At 42.4% G+C, this 21,432-nt stretch overlaps 1 protein-coding gene across 2 annotated transcripts; it reads left to right on the plus strand.

The window, feature by feature from the left end:
- The first annotated feature begins 897 nt into the window (after positions 1-897).
- Positions 898-20,471, plus strand: trim25l (tripartite motif containing 25, like). 2 transcript variants are annotated; one of them, XM_069196957.1, is made up of 18 exons: positions 898-1,609; positions 4,538-4,633; positions 5,071-5,304; positions 5,573-5,732; positions 7,747-7,788; positions 8,224-8,268; positions 8,636-8,680; positions 10,019-10,063; positions 10,727-10,777; positions 11,101-11,151; positions 12,545-12,592; positions 13,071-13,136; positions 15,571-15,624; positions 16,796-16,861; positions 17,013-17,060; positions 17,164-17,229; positions 17,701-17,766; positions 18,757-20,471. In XM_069196957.1, the coding sequence occupies exons 1-18, from the start codon at positions 1,028-1,030 to the stop codon at positions 19,326-19,328; spliced, it is 2,337 nt and encodes a 778-aa protein (XP_069053058.1). In that variant the 5' UTR covers positions 898-1,027; the 3' UTR covers positions 19,329-20,471. The 2 variants fall into 2 exon arrangements, with proteins under 2 accessions (XP_069053058.1, XP_069053059.1); XM_069196958.1 differs by lacking the exon at positions 17,701-17,766.
- The last annotated feature ends 961 nt before the right edge of the window (positions 20,472-21,432 follow it).

Here is a 21,432-nt window from a genome sequence, read left to right on the forward strand (position 1 = left end):
CTTTTTTACATTGACTGTGACAAGCTTGAGTGACTGATTGTTGTAACTCTATACAGTCAGAAATGATTGAACATACAGTAGGTGATTTAATATGTTCAAAGTCAAGCCTTGTAAAAGTCAAGAAAAAATACAGAAAAGAGACACTCTTCCTTGCTTAACAAGAGAACAGAACCTTTGTTTCCCCCTGTATGTTGGAGGCTGTACTATATTATCTAAGGAGTGCTTATCACAGTGGAACCAAGTCCTTTTTCAAGATGGATCAAGGTTTTGTGCAGTGCGTACTACAACATGTGTAGTACAAAAAAGCTGCATTATATGTTAAGTGTATCTACACTATATTTTATACTATAAAAAGTACACTTTTGACTTTATGGTTCGGTAAAGAAGAACAAAATGATAGGGAACAATGATCATCACTTAGACTGGATGGGTAATTGCGATGAATTAACAACATTCTATATTGGCTATACATGTATCACCTTGAGTTCTTTCAGTCTACTTGTGATGATTCTAAATGTGAATGAAACACTGGTAAAGGTGAAGCTAGATTTCTTCAGACACAAACTACTGTGAGCTGGATTGCTAAGAGTCAATGAACATTCATTAATAAAAGTCAGTAAAAATGTTACATCTGCAAACTACTGTATACAATTTGTATGCATGAGAGTGTTGTGTGCAGTTTATTTATTTATGGATGTGAATTATACAGTATGTGCATGAATAATTTCATGTTTGTTTTCCTTCTTATGTTGTCATAGAAAAGTCCCAATGTGGTAGTCCTTTGTGGGATTAACAGAGTGTGAGCAGACCTCCCCTCTCAATCAGGTGCTACATTGTACGACAGCAGCTGTTCTTCCTGTTTTCTCAGAACCTGCTCGGTCACAATCTCCACCTGTGTGTGTGAGACACTTCTTTCGTACTGAAAACAGGTCTGTCACCCTTCAGTGACAAGAGAGAGAGAGCTCAGGCCACTCTCTCTGTGCCCTTGGCAGACTCCTGTATTTTCTCAGGCTTGTCTCCTTGCAGTATGACCACCAAACTATGGACAGAGGAGCAGTTCAACTGCCCCGTATGTCTGGATTTACCTAAGGACCCAGTGACTATCCCATGTGGGCATAGTTACTGTATGGAATGCATCAAGGACTACTGGGAGAAGGATGACCACATTGGCATCTATAGTTGTCCCCAGTGCAGACAGACCTTCTGCCCCAAGCCGGCCATCTCCCGAAACACCATGCTGGCGGAGGCGGTGGAGCAGCTGAAGAATGGAGGCCCCAACTCGTTTTCCCAGGCGGTCGTGCGGTCGTCCCTGGAGGTGCCTTGTGACGTGTGCCAGGACAAGAAGCTGCCAGCCGTGAAGTCCTGCCTGGTGTGTCTGGCCTCGTACTGCGAGGAGCACATCAGGCCACATTACCAGTCGGCCGCCCTCAAGAAGCACGAGCTCATTGGTGCCACTGGGCAGCTGGACCAGAAGATCTGCTCGGAGCACAAGTACCTGCAGGAGTTCTACTGTCGCACCGACCAGAAATTTATCTGCTGGCTCTGTACTAGCAACCATCACAAGGGCCATGACACGGTCTCCACCAAAACAGAAAGAATGGAGAAACAGGTACAGTACAATTCGTCCCAGTTTCTTGAATGTCTTTATCATCACTGGTGTTTGCTGGTTAGACATTCCTGAAGAGCTCCTGGTCTCCCGTCAGCTTCTGTTCAAAGTGCAGCATGAGCCCTGCACCCTGGAGAACACTGTCCGGAATAAAAGTTCAACAATAAAAGAATTCCATGAAAAGATACTGGAGAAACATGTCTCTTTCTACAATAATCCAGGATATGGGTAATTAAAAAAAATAGTGTGAATAGAGGTCAGTAAACCTGGAAGCAATCTGTTTTTGCAACTTGGGCTGGCAGGAGGACAACTCTAGTTACAAGGAAATAATTTCTGATAACCATTAACATTAAATAAAATTGTCTAAACATTAATGAATGCATGCAGAATGAAACACACACCAGTGTATATATAGTATGCGTTCATTATTACAATTTTCATTTTAATCTTCTTACTTATTTTTACGTTTTCAACAGCAAACATCAAAGAGAACCTTGGTTGAGCTATTCTTCCACGCTTAGTCAGAATTCGTGAATGAAACAATACTTTTTCACTCCATTGCAGATAGATATTTCACCTTTAATACACCAAGTGCTGTGGGACAAAGGGGTCAGTGTTCATAACCGTTTTGGGACCATGCACATGGAATGCTGGGTGGAATAGTGGTTAACACTGTTGTTTAGTTCGGTACTTGATTAGGGTTCAGTCAATCAGTATTGACCTCAACGCAGCATCTTACTGGCTGTGATAGGCAAATTTACAAAAAATCGCAGGTGTTACCCTCACTCTCTTTTATTGTCTATCCTTGGGATTTCTGCTTCTAGTTAACCTGCTTGCCCTCTGTACCCAACACTTCCCTCTGGTTTGAATAATGATGTCAAAGTCAGCCTTGCATAAGGGCATTGAAGTGGTGGATTTTGTCTTTTCTGCTAGTCTCTCTAATAAAATTGATTCCTTGCATTATACAGATAGTACATTATGTGCGGTCTTCCATGTCATTCTGCTCAATAGCCGAACTCTGAAGTAAGGGCCAGAATTATTCTTTTTTAGATCGGTTTTCTTATGCACAAGCACAAAACCATTTTTTTAATTTTAGTTATATTTTGGCAGTAACTGAACGCTTTTACTGTAAATTGCGTCCTACTTAAGTGACACTTGTAAAAATGTTTGTATTATCAGTCATACACACAGTCTTCCAGAAAATCCAGTAGGTTCATTCACAACAATGCTGTCTGAGCACATTCCTGTCTGCATTCTTATTCATTAAACACAGTGACATTTAGCAGTTTTGAAAGACATTAGATCTGTTAAACTACCAATTGAAGAGATTTGTACATCTGACTTATCTCATTTTCTCATTTTCTGTGATTCTTTTTACTTGCTATTTCTTATAATATGTAAATGTATTATCAACAGGATGGGTATAATATCAAAACAGTATAGTAATAGTTATACTGGGTACACTTATATATGTAGTACAGTTACACACTTAACTTATTCAATGACCTTGGGCCTGTTTTCCCAAAAGGAACTGTCCGTAGGAGAATATTAATTTGCGCCACACAATCCTACTGGTGAGCCATGAGGATTTAGCATCACACATACACTTACCCTTCTTTGCTCTTTTCCTTGACAAGACATTCAAGCTCTTAATTCTGGAACATGCCATACTGCTCATGATAATTCAGGGATTCTAGAACTGGATGGTTGGTCTGACAAAAAGTGTATGATCCAAGGAGCGGATGTGTGGAATTCGCAATACTCAAATGTTTTTCATTGATGTGAACTCAATGAATCTGGCTGTTACAGTACCACCATCCCGCCACCAGGGGGACTCCTAACCAGGGGTTCTGCCAGAATGAAATCACTAGGAATCACTCATCACCTTCAAGACCAACATTTTTCTTTTCAATGTGTACAGTATACTGTTAGCGGAGCCCTGGTAGCTCAGACGGCAAGGGTCTCTAACTCCTGACCAGAAGGTCCGGGGTTCAATCCCAGGAAGGGGCAAGTGATGTACAGTAGCTTGCTCTAATTCCTTCCAGATGGCTCCCAGGTCCACTCAGCCTGCTTTCCAAATGAGTAACGGGGGTTAATCCTTCTGGGGGTAATAGGCCAACCGGAGTGTGATCTTGACCACATCACCTCCACCTCCAGTGTCAGATGATCAAGAAAAATGGTGGTCCTTGCCTCCCATTCCCCCATGAGCCTTTATGGCCTGAAAAGGGGACCTAACCTACAGTATACTATTACTGAACAGCCGGTAGTGTAATACCAAGACATGCACACATCCCCTATAGTTGACACTGCTGGGGATGGCAGTACAGTAGCAGTGATTGTTGTAACAGATGGGACTCAGAATAATGGACGAAAACATGTGGACTAACTTTTTGAAGAAAAACAAATAGTACTTTTTTTATCTACAGTGTTTTCAGTTCCAAAAAATGCAACAAAACCCCATCTCTCTCCAAGTTCTTCCTTCAATGGTCCTCTCTCTCTATATCACCTTGCCAGTTAGGCAGTATACCAGCAGCAAAATAATAAAAAATAAACAAAACAATAAAAAACTCAGGCTCCAGATGTGTCCATGTCCAATTCACCAGTCACTTTTCCTGCTCCCTGCCTCCTCTGGTCCAGCACATAACCGAGGGTCTGCTCTCTTTCTGGCGAGGGGTTCTCGGAGAGCTGGATGACGTCTTGCCACACAAAATGCTTTCATCTATCCATTTTCCGTCACTGTTTCCCAGAGCTTCCTTATTACAGGCTGTGAGTTTCAGGAATTTGTGTCAGGACTAGGTGGACCACAGGACCAGGTGAGGCAAAGCACTCACTCCGCTCTGGATCCAGGATATGTTCTCTCTGTGCTGCCAAAGCTCAGGGGTGAAAAGCTCGTGGCGACGTTTCGGCATTCGTTTCTTCATTTCTTCACAGAAGCGACTGGTTGAAGTGCAGACAGAAATACAGCAGAGGATCCAGGAGAGACAAAAAGAGCTGAAGGACCTGAAAAAAGTAGCAGACTCATTCAAAGTGAGTATTGCACTAAACCAAGACTTCCTGGGTATCTGCTATAACTTTTTGCTCTATAGCGGAATTGGATGTAGTTTTGCACTGCAGCTAAAACAATCTGAACCTCATCCCACTATTCTAATTCCAAGTCAATAAATTAGACAACGCTGGGTCACACCCATCTGTTGAACTTTCCTAGTGAGAAGACCACATACTGGCCGTCATTATGAAGACAGTTCCCTTATCAATAACTTCAGCATGAATTTAAGAGGGAATTACTTGTTCAGGCGTGTACTGTAAAGATCCCTCTTCATTTTAATGAAGAAATAAGAATAGGATAGCCTGTGTTTAATTTGTGGTTAAACTTATGACTGGCAGTTTATTATTTCTAAGTGAATGTTCATTAGTGTGCTGTTGTGAGCCACACTCACACCTCTGTAAAACCTCCCCCCGATTAGCGCTCAACCGAGAAGGTCATTGGGGAGAGTGAGGACACCCTGACAGAGCTGATCCACTCCATCGAGAGGATGCGCACGCTGGTGAACGAAATCCTCAGCACCAAAGGACAGGAGAAAGTGAGCGCGGCAGAAGAAGTCATTGAGCAGCTGGAGAAGGAGATCACCGATCTTAAGAAAAGAGATAGTGAGCTTCGACAGCTGGCCTGTTCAGAGGATCACATCCATTTCTTGGAGGTACGTTGATGACTGTATTTCTTCGGGAATTATGGGTGGGAGAGGACCGCATTCTCTTCTGAGTGTCAGTTTATCCAGGAATCACCTACAGTCAAAATCCCAGGTCATAGATTGAATTGATGCGCTGGGATATTTTCTCTGTCAGTTTATTCGAACAGCCCGTGGGCTCTTCAGCGGAGCTGTTTCCTTGCTTTTCCGTGGATTGTGTTACAGCCAGATGGGCTTGACGGGAAACGTGTTTTCTTCTCTACTCTTCTCGGTTGGACAGACCTACCCGTCATACTGTGAGTCTCCTGAGGCTGGAGACCTACTCAGTGTCACTGCCCATCCTGAAGCCTCATTTGAACCTGTTGGGACGGCTGTGATTGAGCTAAGAGAGAGACTGGAGGACATCTGCACGGGGGAACTGGGCAAGATCTCCAAGACAGGTTAGGAAAAATAAAATAGCATTTTTTTTGTGCTACTTTCCCATAATGAACAGGGCATCTTATTTTGGGAAGCTTTATCTAACTTGGAGGGAGGTGGCAAGGTGGTGTGTCCATTTAGTGCTGATCTGGGGTCCCAGACAGGATGCTAGACTGGGGTGCCTTCTGTGACGGATTTGTATATTCTCTCTGTGTCCGTGTGGGTTTTGTCCCACAGTCCAAAGACATGCTGTCCAGCACACTCCCATGTGTGTGTTACGTCCCAGTGTGTGGTCTGTGTGTTTTTGTTGTTATGCTCCACACTGCTGACCTTTGATTGTTCTCCCTCCCCCATTGGCCCAACATTACACCACTGTTCCGTATGACATTTGCCTTTCGTTTGACTTTGGTCCCGTTTGGTTTCGCTTTGCTTCATTTTGCTTTGGTTATCGCTTCACTTCGCTTCGCTTCTGCTTCTGCTTCGGCTTTGTTGGTTTGTTGTTTTGCTTTGTGTGTGTGTATTTTCGTATCGCTTCGGCTTTGTTGTTTTGTTGGTTTCTGGTCGTTTCTTTGTACTTTCGTTTGTTTGTGTGTTTATCCTTGTTTTGCCATGACCTTGCCCTAACGTGTTACATGTTCAACCTTTGTGTTCTTTTGTACCCTGTTCCTGTTGATTACTCACATTTTCCCTTATTTGTATTCCTAGCTCACTTGTGTTTTTGTGTGAACTTTTGTATATAAGGTTAGTTTAGGTTGTTGGGTACACTTTACACACTTAGTTGACTTTGTATTAGTAACACTAGTTTAGTACGGGTGAGTGCCATTTATCTTGTATGGTTTTGGGTAGTCAGGGGAGGTTAGTTAGGGTGTTGAAGACGCCGAAGACCGTGTGTTTCGGGTTTTCTTTTGTTGTCAGGCTAGCTTTCCCTCACTTTCCTAGCCAGCTCCATTTTGTTTGTTATTTTCTTTTCTTTGGCTCCACTCTAGTTCCTTACCCCTGTGTGTTATCGTGTCTTACCAGTCACATATTCAACTTAAAATCATCACTTTTGCACCCACCTTGGCTATCACACTTCCTAGTCCCTCACCAGAACCCACCTGCTTCCAAAAGAATTATCCTAAATGTTACACCCCTTTACCCCTAGACACTTGGGGTCGTAACAGTGTGTGTTAGTCATTACCTATGTGGTTACCCTGCAATGGACTGGTGAACTCACCTGGGTGCAGTCCAAGCTTGCATCTTGTCATTGTCTGCCTAAACTCCACATCACCTGGCTCTCCAGGGGTGAGCAAGTTTTTAAATGTCAATAGTTGGATAGCTATTTTGACAATGATGCTTCTACCATTGTGTACCTGGCCTGTTATTTCAAGTTGTAACACCAGTTTTTCCACTTCACTTGTTTTTGGGATCGGCTTCCTTCTCTACTTCTCTAGGGAATTCTGAGGGAATTTCAGCACTTCTGGTGTACTATTTTCAAAAGAGACAAAAGAGTCCAAGAAAACCAAAAACCTATACAAATTATATTAATAAGTACCATAGTTAAAGAAAATAAATCATCATCAAACACTGAGCCCTATTAATCTGAGACCTATAACTGTAATTCATGAAGTACGCATTTGTTAATATATAAAATAGGTTACACGGGGAGGTCGTAAGTGAGGTTTAAAAAGCTGTTTTAATAAAATACTGCAGTTTAAATTGTAATTGTATCTGGCTGAGAGAGAACAATAAACACATTTAGTGTTAATTATGTAATCAGTTGCCTTCTCTCCACCTGTCATCCTATGGAGGTGAAAATGATTTCTTAAAAAACCCTACTTGAAGTTTATAGAATCCTTTTTATATGTAGGAAATAAAACAGCAACACTCAGTTAGTATGGTAAAACGTCTACTTTTGATTTGACAGGAAGGGGCTGAATTTTTCATTCAGGCCTATTATCTTTGTCAGAGCTTTGTGAATTGGTCATGTAAAAAAAGAAATGATCTTCAGAACTCTTACTTGTTACAACTCATGTTTTTCTGTTCCTATGTATTCAGTGAATGACACTCTGCTGTTAACATTGGGAGACAGCTCCAGAGGTAAGGTGGCATTATGCCTTTTGTCTGAATGTACTGTATGTCTTAGGATAGATACAGACAAGTACTGTATGTCTAAGAGAAGAGTGAAAGTTTCACTGCACACAGGACAAAATGATTGAAGTAAAATTGAAGTTTTAACCAACATAAAAGCAGCACATCTGGTGTATATTTGATAAATTTGAATAACTCCAGCTAAAGTCAAAATGTAAAGGCTACTTGAACTTTAATTTTAAAAACAGTTGCTGTTGTTTCATGCAGACTTATTCTAGGTGATTCTTAGACAGTTTTTTCTTCACTCCACACAAGCAAACTACTCAAGTGCAAATACAGACTTTTCTTTCTCTCACAGAGACAAGGAGATGAGTGAAAGTGAGATTTGTGCCTCGGATTCATGTTTAATATGCTATTTTTCCCTCTGTATTTCTCTGACCACAGCCAATAGAGGTGCAGGAACCAGGTTCAAAGCAGATCTTTTAAAAAGTGAGTCGCCTTTTACTGCAACGTCCTTTTGGAAAGTTTTAGTGATGAGCTAATGGATGAATGCAACAATATCCACACACAAGCAGAATAAAAAACAACATGGATATACTGGAGTGTGGATTCTTCTGGGGATGTTGTCTAGTCCATATGCACAATATTATTGAGAATATTTACTCCTTGTAGCCATGAGTTTGGTATTATATTTGTGGATTATGTTATAACATTGATCATAGTTCGTTATGTAAGTTGCTCAAGATTTTTCCTGGGGAAAATTCTGTACAGTTCCGGAATCACTGTGAATGTGACAATCTTGTGAATGTATTGGCCTTGTTCAAAGGTAATTTTTTGACACTGTATTTTTTCCTAGTATTTAGTGTTCTGGGGCCTAAGAACACAGAGAGACGAGAACGAAGTAAGACTCTTTATCCTTTTATATATCGATTTAACAACCAATCAAACAGACTGAATTTCGCACTATTAATATTGATACTGTGCGCCAACAGATAATAAGAAATTCCAGCTTCTTGTAAAAACACAGACACATGCAAAAAACAATAATTCTCCTAAAATTGCACTCACATGTAAAAAATACACAGTGACAAAGACTAAAGACTAATACGCCTTTCAAATCAATTGCTTCTTTTAATACTGCAATTGAGCAATGTTAAGGGTGGAATGGTGGTGTGGACTCGCATACTGTGCTCCTGGCAGATGACAGCAGAATGTAGAATTCATTCTGTTTGAGCAAAGCAAGAGAAAATCCCTTGAACTATGGTGTGTGAATATATTGTAACATAGCACGACACAGATGCTCATAGTGCTCTCTAACTGCTACATTGTAGGGAAAGACCAGCCTTTACACAAGGAAATCACAAAAGAAATGAATGTTCTACAGAGTTCAGTAGCAACACAACTCTTGAATATCTTGAAATTACCCTGCCTCTGTATGCCTGCTTTAGAAAAGTGTCTCAAAATGTTTTGTACCAGGGCTTTCTAAGGCTTTGCTCCTTTGAGGACTATTTAGGCTGAAAAGTGATCCACAAGAAGAATACAATACAACCAGTAAAATTACTTAGGTTTACTGCAGCTACTGGAAATGGTTCACAGAGAGGGGATTGCAAAAGCTGGCACTGGAAGACTTGAAGTGCCGGATCAGGTGCTGTCACTGGTCCCATCACAGGTGCTCTCACTGGTTACCAGGTTCCTCAGTGGTGGGGAGGGGGATAGATTTTCAGTGCTGACAGCAAAAGTGGTTTTGAAAGGTTCGATCGGCCTATGGTCTGAAAGAGAGACAGATGACAGATACAATGTTTCATGATTGGTCATATTTTGACATTACTCCAATGGCATGAATTTACAGTAAGAGCATCTGAGATTTCCTCCTATAAATAAATATAAAAACACCTCAGAATCGCCAACTCTCTGGTAAAAGAAGCAGAATTGGATTGATATAAAATGTTGTTATATTATTATTGAAATAATCCAATAATCAATTTGTAAAATGTTCAGGTACAGGCAAGAGGCGATAGAGATTTTTAAAGAAACTGCTGACCTAAATATCTGTAGACATATCTCAAATCTCATCATACTTAATTCTGTTGTTCCTGTTAGCAGAGGAACACCTCTTGTGCCTCTCTGTCAGCTCTTAAGCAGATGACTGACCAAATAAGGAACAGTACTGAACTCTTTTACCTGGGAACCTCCATCCTCTTTAATTTCTGTCTTTCTCCCTTGTGTATCTCATCCATAGCAATGCCCTCTCTTGGAATAAGAACCACTGAAAAGCGTGGACAAGGTAAGCCTTCATACATCGAGTGTAGTGCACGAAATATACTGTAGGTTCCTACCTGAAACGATCATTGTCAATAATAGAATTTAAAAGTAGAAATGTAGCATTTATGATAGGACCATAACACTATATTAATTTACGGCGCTGTACTAGCTATAGTATGATTATGATAATGATATTTTCAGTAAGGGATAATTAAATGATCATAGGTGTCACAGTTTGCATGGTAGATTCACCTTGACCTTACTACAGTAGCTGCTACACTTTCATGCATTCAGTACATGCACAGAATATGGGTCACTCAGACAGTCCACACACAACCTTGACTGCCTAAAATTATTTAAGCACCACTTGCAATGACAATAAAGACAATTTTACTTTTCAAATGTTTAGTGTAACAGACAATTCAATAATTCAATAATTGCGTTATTTAGTGTGATAAAATAGTCAATACCAGCAAAAAAACATTATTGAAAATATTACCATACTTGCTCTTGTCCTATACTGTGTTGAATAATGATGCTGCTGTAGTGCTCTCTATTGGAGGAAAGCATGCTAAGACTGACCCAGTGTTCTCCGACCACCAGAGAAAGGAATGTTTTTCTCCTAGATCCTTCTGCAAAGTCACTTCTCTCTTATTATCTCTATCCTTTACATTTTGAATTTCAGTTTTCAATCTGCGGACTTCAGGCATCAGAAACAGGGACGAGCCTTCGAGATGTGAGTGTTTGAAAAAAACGTTTAGGTCAGCCAGATGTTTTATAACGTGGTTGAAAGGCCCCCAGAGATGGTGATGATCTCGGAGTAATTCAGCTCTAAAGCTACAGTACTGTTACAGCACAGAGCTGTCTTCACAACGCACAACAGTGCAAATAGCAATGTGTCATATGTGCGATTGCTTGTGGGAGTATATAGGTAAACTTGCATGTGTACAAGTACAGAAACTGTGGTGTGTGTGTTGGTTGTGTCAGTGAGCACAATGTTCCACACTCTGTCCAATCTTTGTGTTATTTGATTGTTGTCTTTTTGTCTCTTCCCAACAGTTGAAAGAGCCTCAGTGAACTCTTCTGCACCTAGAAATGTTGACAGACAAGGTGAGCCTTCTCACAAGAGAAACACTGATGAGGAAGCACTAAGACACTCTTCTTGAGAAAGATGGATAAGATGACTTTATTGGCCATATACAATTTCTTGCATTAGGAAGTTGTCTTTTCGCATACCCCAGCTTGCTCTCCATGAGACACACAGACAGGGAGAGAAGCTTGGGGTCAGAGCTCAGGGTCAGCAATTTATATGGCGCAGTTGGGGTTCAGGGGCCCAATGGAGTAGGATTCCTCTGCCGCCTACGGGATACGAACCAGCAACCTTCCAGCCACAGGCGCAGATCCTTAGCCACAGAGCCACCTCTCCGCCCGAAAATTCCTCCTTCTGGCCCCAAAAATACTGAACATTGGAGAACACGTTTAGAACTTTTAAATATTCTCTTTACTCTTTATACTGAAAGTAATGCATCAGGCATCTGAGAAACCTTCATTAAACAGATTCATTTTTTTTATCAGAGAGAACAAAAATGATGAATGCGATTACCATTTATTAAAACCTAAATCGACACACATTTTATATTTTTACCTAATTGAAAAGGCCAGTTTAAAATCACTTATGATTACAACGCTTAACCTGCAATCCAAGCAATTTGCTTGTAAGTTACCACAAAACTTAAGAATTAGAGTAATCTTTTATTTTTTTTATTGCGTAATAGCAAGTTCCTATATTTCAAAGCTGTTGCTTATTTAATCGTGCCCTAGAATGGACTTGCACCCGTTGCCTGTCAGGATTGACACAGGCCATTCTGCAACCCGGAATTGGACACAGCAGTTAGAAAATGGATGGATAGATTTTTTACAGTTACAGTACTAACATAGTAGCTATGATCAGAAATAACAAATGACGCTGCTGGACTGTGAAAAAGAAATGATTGTAGCGATAGAATTGAACTGAAACAATATGAACTGTCCCAAGATGTTTAATTTACGGGGGTAGGAAGCAATAGTATTTTTGGATGCCACTATGAGGACTTGAACTGTTTTGAGCCATGTGTTGTTTGAAGCCTCCAAGAGAATAGCTCTCCATAACAACAAAAACAACAGCATGGACTGTGCAGATTGATTTCTAATAGTCTTGCAGAGCTCTCACTGAAAGAAAAATGAGCATCCCAGCTGTTTTAGTTCCCTCCTTATCTTAACTTTTCTATGTATATAAGCCACCTGGCATCTACTGTATGTGCGCAGGCACTTTTAAAGTCTCAAAGTTAAAGTGTTACGTTGTATGTCGCCTTTCTGATCAGCCTGTTGTTTCCCCACAACTGGGACTGAAAGGCCTTACTTTTCTTATTTGAAATATTGTTTTCATGTCCTTTCCTTCTCCAGCTTATAGTTCATTTTCTCTCTCTCTCTTTTTTCTCCCTCTCTTCTGTGCGTGATGCTGCAGTTTCAAGTCGGAACCCAGAACGCAGACAGAGAGGAGATGCTGCTAGACGTAAGGCCATATTGACTGTAACACTGAATGGGATGATACAATACCTGGGTCTTTATTGACGATGACATTGAATTGAATGATACCTTGGTTCTTCCATACAAAGAAGATTACAGAAGGGATTTGAATACATATAAACTGTAAGCAGTTATTAAATTTTTAGAGGAATCACGGTTATAATGGTTGGTTAATCTTGACTTTACTGGCAGCTACATTTTACAGCATTCAGTACATATACAGAATATGGGTCACTACTACTTGCACTATTTCATTACTAGTCTAAAGTTATTATTTAGGCCAATGACCAAAGAAACATCACGGATAATTTGGATATTGAATATTTGTTTTGGTGTAATTTCATTTAATCTTTTATGACTGGCCATGTTACTGTAAATTCCAAAGACACAGCCGGTAGCATAAGCACTGCCCCACTTTTTTGTTTAGTTAGAGAATTAACTCCTCTTTTCCTTTGTCTTCACAGCGAGAGAAATTCGAGATGGTGGACACCCAGATGCAGAACCTTTGAGCAGAACGGATAGTGTCACATGTGAGTCTGATTGCTTTTTCACTCACAGATAACTAGGCTTGGTATTTTTTGGGCATTTATGTATTGACTGTGCTCAGAAATACCTTAACATAACACTCAACTTTTAAACTGGGGATTTTCTCCATTCAATGCAGATAAAGCATCATGGCTGTGTTCTTCAGAGTGTGAAAATCCAGCAGGACTAAAAGGAATACCTGTCAAAGATCAGATGAGTTCCTAGTCAGCCAATTGCTATTAACACTTGGAGAGGAGATCAGCACCAACAGTGCATTGAAGAAGTACTGCTTCTTTGATTGGCTCACCAGGATGAACTCTTGAGCTGATCTCCTGTTCTGGGCACATAGAGTGTGGGAAACAGCAGAGCTGGAACAGCAGAGAAGAGAATGATGGGAAGAGAGGAACGGGATTCGTGGTACAAAAAATCTTGGTCACATGTGTCTTCATCCACCCATCCATCCATTTTCATCCAATTCAGGGTCGTGGGCAAGCAATGGGGGAAATGGCAGGTTAAACTCTGGACAGTACACCAGTCCATCACAGGGCAGATACAGTACGTCTTTAAGTCCAAGCAAATTACAGGCTGAAGCAATTCTATTCAAATAGTGCCTCACCAAATAGTCATGTCATGTCATTTGCCAAACCGCTTTATACCGTACAGTGTTGAGGGAAGCCAGAGCCTACCCGGCAAGCAATGAGCACAAGGCAGGGTACACCGTGGATGGGACGCCAGTCCATCGCATGGCAAGTGCAAGCCAATCATACATGGGGACAATTTGGAGGCCACGGTAAAGGCCGAGGGGGGAAATTGGGCCCGGACACCGGGATAAATCTCTATTCTTATCAAGAAATGCCTGGGGATCTGACCAGGCTCAACCCTGCTTAGCTTCAGTGGGTATCCAGTTGAGAGCTGCAGGGTAATATGGCTCCCGGCCCTCCCCAAATAGTGTCACTTTCATCCAGGCATATGCACCAACCAATAACTGTACCAAAGTGTCACGTTCGTAAATCCCTCCTCTTAAGGATGCTCCAGCCCTTCCTTGTTCTTTATTAATCTCCCGCACCTGCTCCCTGTTCCAGCCCCCTTTTCAGTTCCCCTTAAAAGCCAGAAGCCCACTCTCTTCTGGGCTCTGCTCTGGTTTCCGTACCAGGCGAGTCCGGGACCTGGAAGCGCCTGGTCCCATCAAGCTTTTAAGTTCCTGTTCCTGTCGGTTCCGACCTGGTTCCCGTTTTTATTCCGTTTGTCTTGAATGGACCGCCCGGTTTTGGATTTTCGCCTTCTCTTGGACTCCCCCTTGGACTTATTCCTGGATTGTTTGCCTCGGCCACACCTCCCCCGAACACCAGCGCACCATGGACACGCCCCCTGTTTTCATTCCCAACTCCTGCATGCTTTTTCCCTGTGTTTTCCTCACTCTACCCCAGATCGTGTCGTCTGCATAGGGTCCTGAAAGAACGCTTTTGTTACACATAGAAGGTAAAGTGACAAGTTGACACAAAAAGAGAATGGCACAACACAGCTGGGAAGCATGGAACTCATCAAGAGGAGAGACACAAGTGTCTCCTAATGGCACTTGCAAGAATCAGAAAGAATTAAGTCTGATCAGATGACACATTCAATTTGGTGAATGGCAAACACAAAAACTAAAGTGTATACAAAAATAAACAAAGAATGAAAACTGTCCCCGAAAATATTTTCTTGGGAAAGCTAAGAAACATAATGTACAGTGGATGAACAGCAGAATAATGGAAATGTGCACATGATTACTGAAAGCAAAAGGCTCACTGTACATTCAGAGTCAGGCAACCTTCAAAAAAAGCAAATGTGAATATAAGAAATGAAATAAAGAAAGACAAAACGGACTGACATCTAGGCAGCTGTGATTCAATCCAAAGCAATTATAAGAACAAAAACAGAGAGAATTTTGAAAGCCTGACAAAGATAACAAATCTAACAAGAACAATGGCATTAGAAGATAAGAATGGACAACAATGTCATGTACAAGAGACTTCTTTACAGAATATGCATAGAAACTGAGAACTACAGCATCCAAATGGAGTTCAAAACACCAGAGCAATCACAGAAAAGTGAAGTGGGAAGCACTGAAGAGAAAGTGATCAGTCGTCAGAAGTAGAAGAAGCTGCAAAGAATGGAAAAACACCTGGCTCAGGCAAAATACTGTATCGTGCCTGCAGAAGTCTTGATGACACATAGCAGAACATACTTCTTATAAACATAAATACTGTATGCTTCAGAAAAATTGGAATAAAGTATAGAATTAATTCAATTGACAATATCAGGCTTGTCTCAAAGAAGGCTAGACCTGAATGAGATGTCATTTTAATCCGTAAATTGAACAACGGGAATAATAGATGACTTTAACACTGAATTCCCAGTTTGTCTCTTTTGCCCATTTTTATATTTCTTCCTCTCTAGCCAGTCGAGGAGGAAGGAACAGTCTAAGTCAGACCCCAGGCAGACAGCCACAAGGTAAGCTTTACTATCTTTACTATCAAGGATGCTCACCTTATCAATTGATATTTTAGCCTACTTCCACTGCAAAAACCGCCTCAGTGGTTCTCAGCAAAAGGCTGTGCTCTAGAGTACAGGGGGAGCCCTACGAGCTTGCGATTCTGCAGTCCCCAGGCAAGGTCAAGCTTGACGGAGAGCTCACTGGGGCTGGGAGTGGCCCAAGCTCTGCAAGAACTGAAGTGAAGGTGCCTGGGAAATAATATACTAGTGTAACGCATACGGCCACCATTGCAGGTTGTGAGAGCCGGCTTACCAGCGCGGTGACGTCACCACCCTTCCCTGTGAATAGCAGGGACCGCAGCCGCTGGGCTGAGGGGAGATTTCCCTTTAGCTCAACTAGCTGGGTCCCTGTTGAGTGATGCCGGAGGCCTGGGTTCGAGTCCCTGACGGTTGGGGGCCAACTTGAGGTGGCAGAGGCGAGGGCGCATACCCACGTGAACCCGAGAGCGCTTCACTAGCAATCCCTGTATAGTACAGTAGTAAAACCCATCACCTGTAGTCCATCTAAATGCTTCGTTCGGTTCAGGATCGCAGTGGGAGATGGAGACTATCGCAGCAAGCAACGGGCTTGAGACGATCTCCTGCAGTGCTAAGCTTAGTAAGAGGTTGCACAATGACTTCTCACACAATACGGTGAATCATCTTTTTTCGAAAGTCAACAGCGTTCAGTAATGAATCAGAAATTCCCCTTATTGCTCAATCGAAACGGTGCCACATACTTTGGTTCCTTTGAATTGTTGCTCGGAATCCCCACATTGCATTTCTTATGTTCCCTTTTACATGTTTTATGTGGACAGGTGCAGCTTGGAATAAACGTTTTTAACTGTCAATGTCAGATTACAACCCTTTAAAAACACGTCTGTAACAAACTGTTCAGGTCTAAGCATTGAAGTGTCGCTGAAAAATAGTCACTTCAAAAATTGTCAATACGTTATTGGTAATTCAGTAAAATGTACTATGAAAAAAAATCCATTCTTGCTTTTATTTGAAGTTAGGGATCAGTGTCACTCTACACAGAAAGTGAGATAGACACTCCCTAGCAACACTCCAGGCCTGAGCACGTGTGTCAGTCAGACACAGTAAAGATCCAGTAACCTCACAACCTTTTTTCTCTTTATTCTGTGTGCAGTTAATGTTGATCTCTTCCTCGACCCGCCAACCCCAAATCCTGCGAATACAAGAGGAATCCCCACAGGTGAATCCATTTTCAGTAAAAGAGAACTCACAAATTAGACTATAAACCTGAGCCACCACAGTATAAGCAGACAACATAAAGACAGATGTGTACAATAAGTGAAAAAAGCTGTGGTTAACACTGGAACATGTATTTCTTTCCGTCTGTCCAGCTGACAATGGAGTGATAAACTCTTTGGCTGCCAGTCTCATGGACCAAGGTAAGACATCATCTACAGAAAAGGGTGCTGTTTCTGCTTCCTGGATGTTTCCCTCTTTTGTTTTTTCAAAATGTTCTGTTTTTTCTCCTTTTTTTTCTCCCAGGTGGAATAAATCCTTTCCTTGACTCAGCAACTCCAAATCTTCACAATGATGGCGGGGTCTCCCCATGTAAGCCTGTTTTCCTTGAAACATCAAATAACAAAGTCAAGCCCGTACACTGTCTCCCTCTCACACAGTGAGACACACTTTTTTACACACCCTCACACTAGAGCTGTCACCTGGCACCACCAATCCAGGCAGATTTTAAGATATGAACTGACCACAAGCAGATTTACAAGTCTGTTGAGGAAGAATCCATTATACAGTATATGCTTTTAAAAGTCATTTTCCTTGTTGCAATTTCTAATGTTTGAAACTTGCTGTTAACATCTGGGTCTGGTTACCTTTAATGTAAAGGAAGTAGGCTGTATTATTTAATCATGTGAGCTTCTATGCTGAAAGTGAATTCATTTTGTGCTCTTTTTGTACTTTAATAATTTTCAAAAGTTCTGCTGATACAGTGTAAGTTCTTTTCTAATGAAGGGGCATTTGTAAGTTCCTCCACAACTTCTGATTTGCTCTCTTTTTTTTTCCCCACAGTGAGAGTGATTTCTGTCTATAGTCTGCAGGCTCCACAGCCCAGGACTAGACCAGAGTTTCTAAAATGTGAGGTTCTTTTACCGACAGATAACCCAACTCCTTCTGATGGGGATTCTCTAAAGTGAAGAGACAACTGACAGACACGGACACAAAGAGAAACATCCAGACACAACTAAACAGACGTGGAAACACACACATGTTGAGACTGCCAGAGAAGCAGAGCTAAACAAAATGCAGTTAGAACACAAAACATTTAAGAATACATTGACACACAAAAAAAATCTTGCAAAAGCCTATAAAATCCATATTTTACCTATTGAGATTCAAAATGCAGTTTATTCTATTGTCAATATTACATTACCTTTATGTTCTTAGCATTTTCATGGGCCTTGTAAAAGTCCGTATTTATTTGGTTTCATTCATCGGTGATTTTCAGCGACACTGACCACTCTCTATTGTGAGCATTCCATTCTGTGATAAATCCCATTAAGAGCAGCATAAGTTCACTGGTGAGATAACTGTTCTGGGGTTTTCACATATTTTCTACCACCGTTAATAGCCCGATAACTTGGCTCCTCTCCCCCCAAGTGACCCTGATGTGGATTAAATGGTTATAAAATGGACAGGGGGATCCTTAACTAGCCCACAGGGAATTTCATAAGCCGATGCCCAGATGCAGGAAAAGACAATCAGGAGCACGCTCAATCACACAGAGAAACACAGAGGCAAAACAGGGTGAAGGACATACAGTACAGTACACAGTCACTAACAGGTGCCTGGCCTGTGTGTTGTTATGCCTCGCACAGCGTCCGTTTGGGGGTTTATGAAGCTGTTGCACCTTGGGTTTTGGGGGTTACCGCTTTTAACGGACGCTTGGGTGCCTTGGCGGGGTTTTGCCATTCTGTTCCAGTTCCGAGTTACGCACAGTAAAGAGCAGACGTCCGTGAAATCTGTCCGCCTCAGTCCCTGGTCTTCCGCGGCGTAACACATGCGACTTTCCTAATAGCTGTTCGGTTTTCCTAGTTCCCCGCTCACCACCCTTTTCCTCCCTTTCAGACTCCTGTCAGCTGGTATTCGATCCCGACACAGCACACAGACGCCTTGTCCTGTCCGAGGGAAACACGAAAGCTACTCTGATGAGGGAGACCCAGCCCTACCCCCACCGACCGGAGAGGTTTGATGGCTGGACTCAGGTCCTGTGCAAAGAAGGCCGGTCAGGAACCCGCTGCTACTGGGAAATCGAATGGCGTGGGAGGGGGTCTTCTGTAGGGGTGGCGTACAAAGCGATGCCCCGGAAGGGAGGAGATGCGCGTAGTGGCCTAGGCTACAACGACCAGTCCTGGAGCCTGGAGCTGTCCGATACCTGCTGCTCGGCCCTCCACAAGAACGAGAAAAAAGACATCTTGGTGCCCTACTCCCCCAGAATCGGCGTGTACCTGGACTACAATGCGGGGACCCTGTCCTTCTACAGCATTGCAGACACGATGTCTCACCTGCACACCTTCCAGGCCATCTTTGTGGAGCCACTCTATCCTGGGTTCGGGGTGGGGAGTGGGGTGGGAGTGGGGTTAGATTTTGCTTTGGGCCAATTCAGCACTCTTACCGACAGCGTGAGGATCTGCAACTAGGCAGCTACAGTAAGTTTTATTGCTACCCTACCCAAAAGAAATGAGCGTTGTATTTCCCCTAGCTCCTCCGATTTCCCCCACCCAGGATGAGTTTGTAAAACCGCATTTCAATGCGCTGTAGAAGAGTGACACGTGGATGACTTCAGGACTTCAATGTTGCTGTCGTGGAGTTGCGAAGGGTTCATGTCCTCAGGTCTGGTGAGAGACTAGAAGTGACATTGGAAACCTAAACTGATATCGTTTCCGTTCACGTACCTGAATCAGACTGTGAAAAAGTTCACCATTGACATCGTATATAAAAGCAGACAGTAAAATGTGAGACTAATTGGTGAATGACAATGTGAATGTCTTAGGAGCGAGTAGAATTTTGGTTTATGGTATGTGCAGTAGGTATTTGTATTATTAACGTGTTTGTTTTATCACCCAGTTGTTTTTCTTGCCTCACAGTAATAAGCATTCTGTATTACACAGCAATCGTTTTACACACAGGGTTGTTTGTGCGGAGCTGGGAGCTGGGTGGGGTTGTGTGAATCTGATAACCAGACCCCTGGCTGTATGAGATCATCTGTTCACTCAGTTATCAGCAACCAAACAAGCTCAATTCCTAACCTGTCTTATAGAAACTGTTCTGTGATATCTGTGTGGTGTGGAGTGGGCTTGATCATATTCGGACTACAGGTTGATTGTTATTGAGCATTAACACAATTGGGACTATTTATGCTTAGAAAGATCACACCTATCTCCTGACCCACGGGATACTTGAATGTACAGTAATGGCCTTAAACAAAGATATGTACTGTATACACCCCCTTAGATCTATTGAGATTGATCAACTGATGGCAAGGTACTCATATTTTAATATAAACGTCAACCACTTTAATCCACAGCTTTCTGAAGAATTATTTTTGTAGTGATTCTTAAAAAATTAAGACTGTTCTCTAAGACATATAATTTCAAATGTACAGATCAACCTACTGTTTCTATCCAAAGTGAATGTTGGATATAATCCCACCTTGGAGAACTAAATGTGATTCTTTGCTAATCCATCTCATGAAACCTTTCAGATGTTTCATTAAGCCTGTCATTGAATGTTTACTATATTTGAGTGTAATTCTGCAAGTAGTAATAAATCATTTCTGCATATCCTGTAGTTATAGGCATGAGTTTGTCCTCACAGGCCCTGTGAGAAACTGGCCCTCCCCAGGGCCAACTGCGAGAGAACATCCAGGTGGAATGCTGGAAAGAGGGAAGGGGGAGAGACCTCTTAAAGGCAGTTTTCATTGGGACCAGGTTGAGCTGGCTTACAGGTCTGAGTGATTCGGCAAGCGATGGTTCTAGGGAAAATACAGATCAGGCTGAGCCGAGGGTCACCAGAGGATTTGGACAGATGGGCTGCATGATCACTAGGACGGGGTTACATGAAGCTTAGGGGGAGCAGCAAAGGCTGAAAGTGAGGGAACGTTTCTGCAACCCAACAAGTCCAAAGGTGGAACAGTGTCCTACCTTTCTAAGGTGTTGCAGCAATCAGGGCTGACCGGAGTTCTTGGCACCTGGAGAAAAGGGGCAAAGTAGCAGCATACCTTCACCTTACACTTGAGAGTGAGAAGACTCAAAAGCTCGGGTTGAGTCTGGAAGTCATGGATGTCGGAAGGGACGAACCGTGGAGAGGCAGGAGAGCGGAAGAAGACCCATATGCGTAGCAGCGGAATGGGGAATTAGCCCAGGCTCAGCAGTTCAGGAGTCGTATAGAAACCTATGCCCTCAGGCAACGGACATGGGGCGACCTGGATGCTAGGCAGGTCTCAGGACATCCGAACTTTAATGCTGAGCGAAGGTGAATCAGTGACCCGGCAATATATAGCCCCAGAGAGAGAGACACCAGAAGGACAGCAAATTACAGGAAACTAGGGACAGGACAGAGTAGGAGCGTCCTCCGGCTGCAGAGGGCGTGACACTGGAGTACCCACCACGATTAGAGAAGGCCGCTAGGCAAACAATTCCAAAAAGGGGCGAGACGAAAGATTAGTCAAAAGGGCCAGTGCTAGAAAGGTCTGTATTTCAGTAGCCAGGGGTTCGAGGACGTTGCAAACTCAGGTGGCGGATA

Source organism: Lepisosteus oculatus, chromosome 12 (assembly GCF_040954835.1).
Source record: "Lepisosteus oculatus isolate fLepOcu1 chromosome 12, fLepOcu1.hap2, whole genome shotgun sequence".
Classification (NCBI taxonomy): Eukaryota; Metazoa; Chordata; class Actinopteri; order Semionotiformes; family Lepisosteidae; genus Lepisosteus; species Lepisosteus oculatus.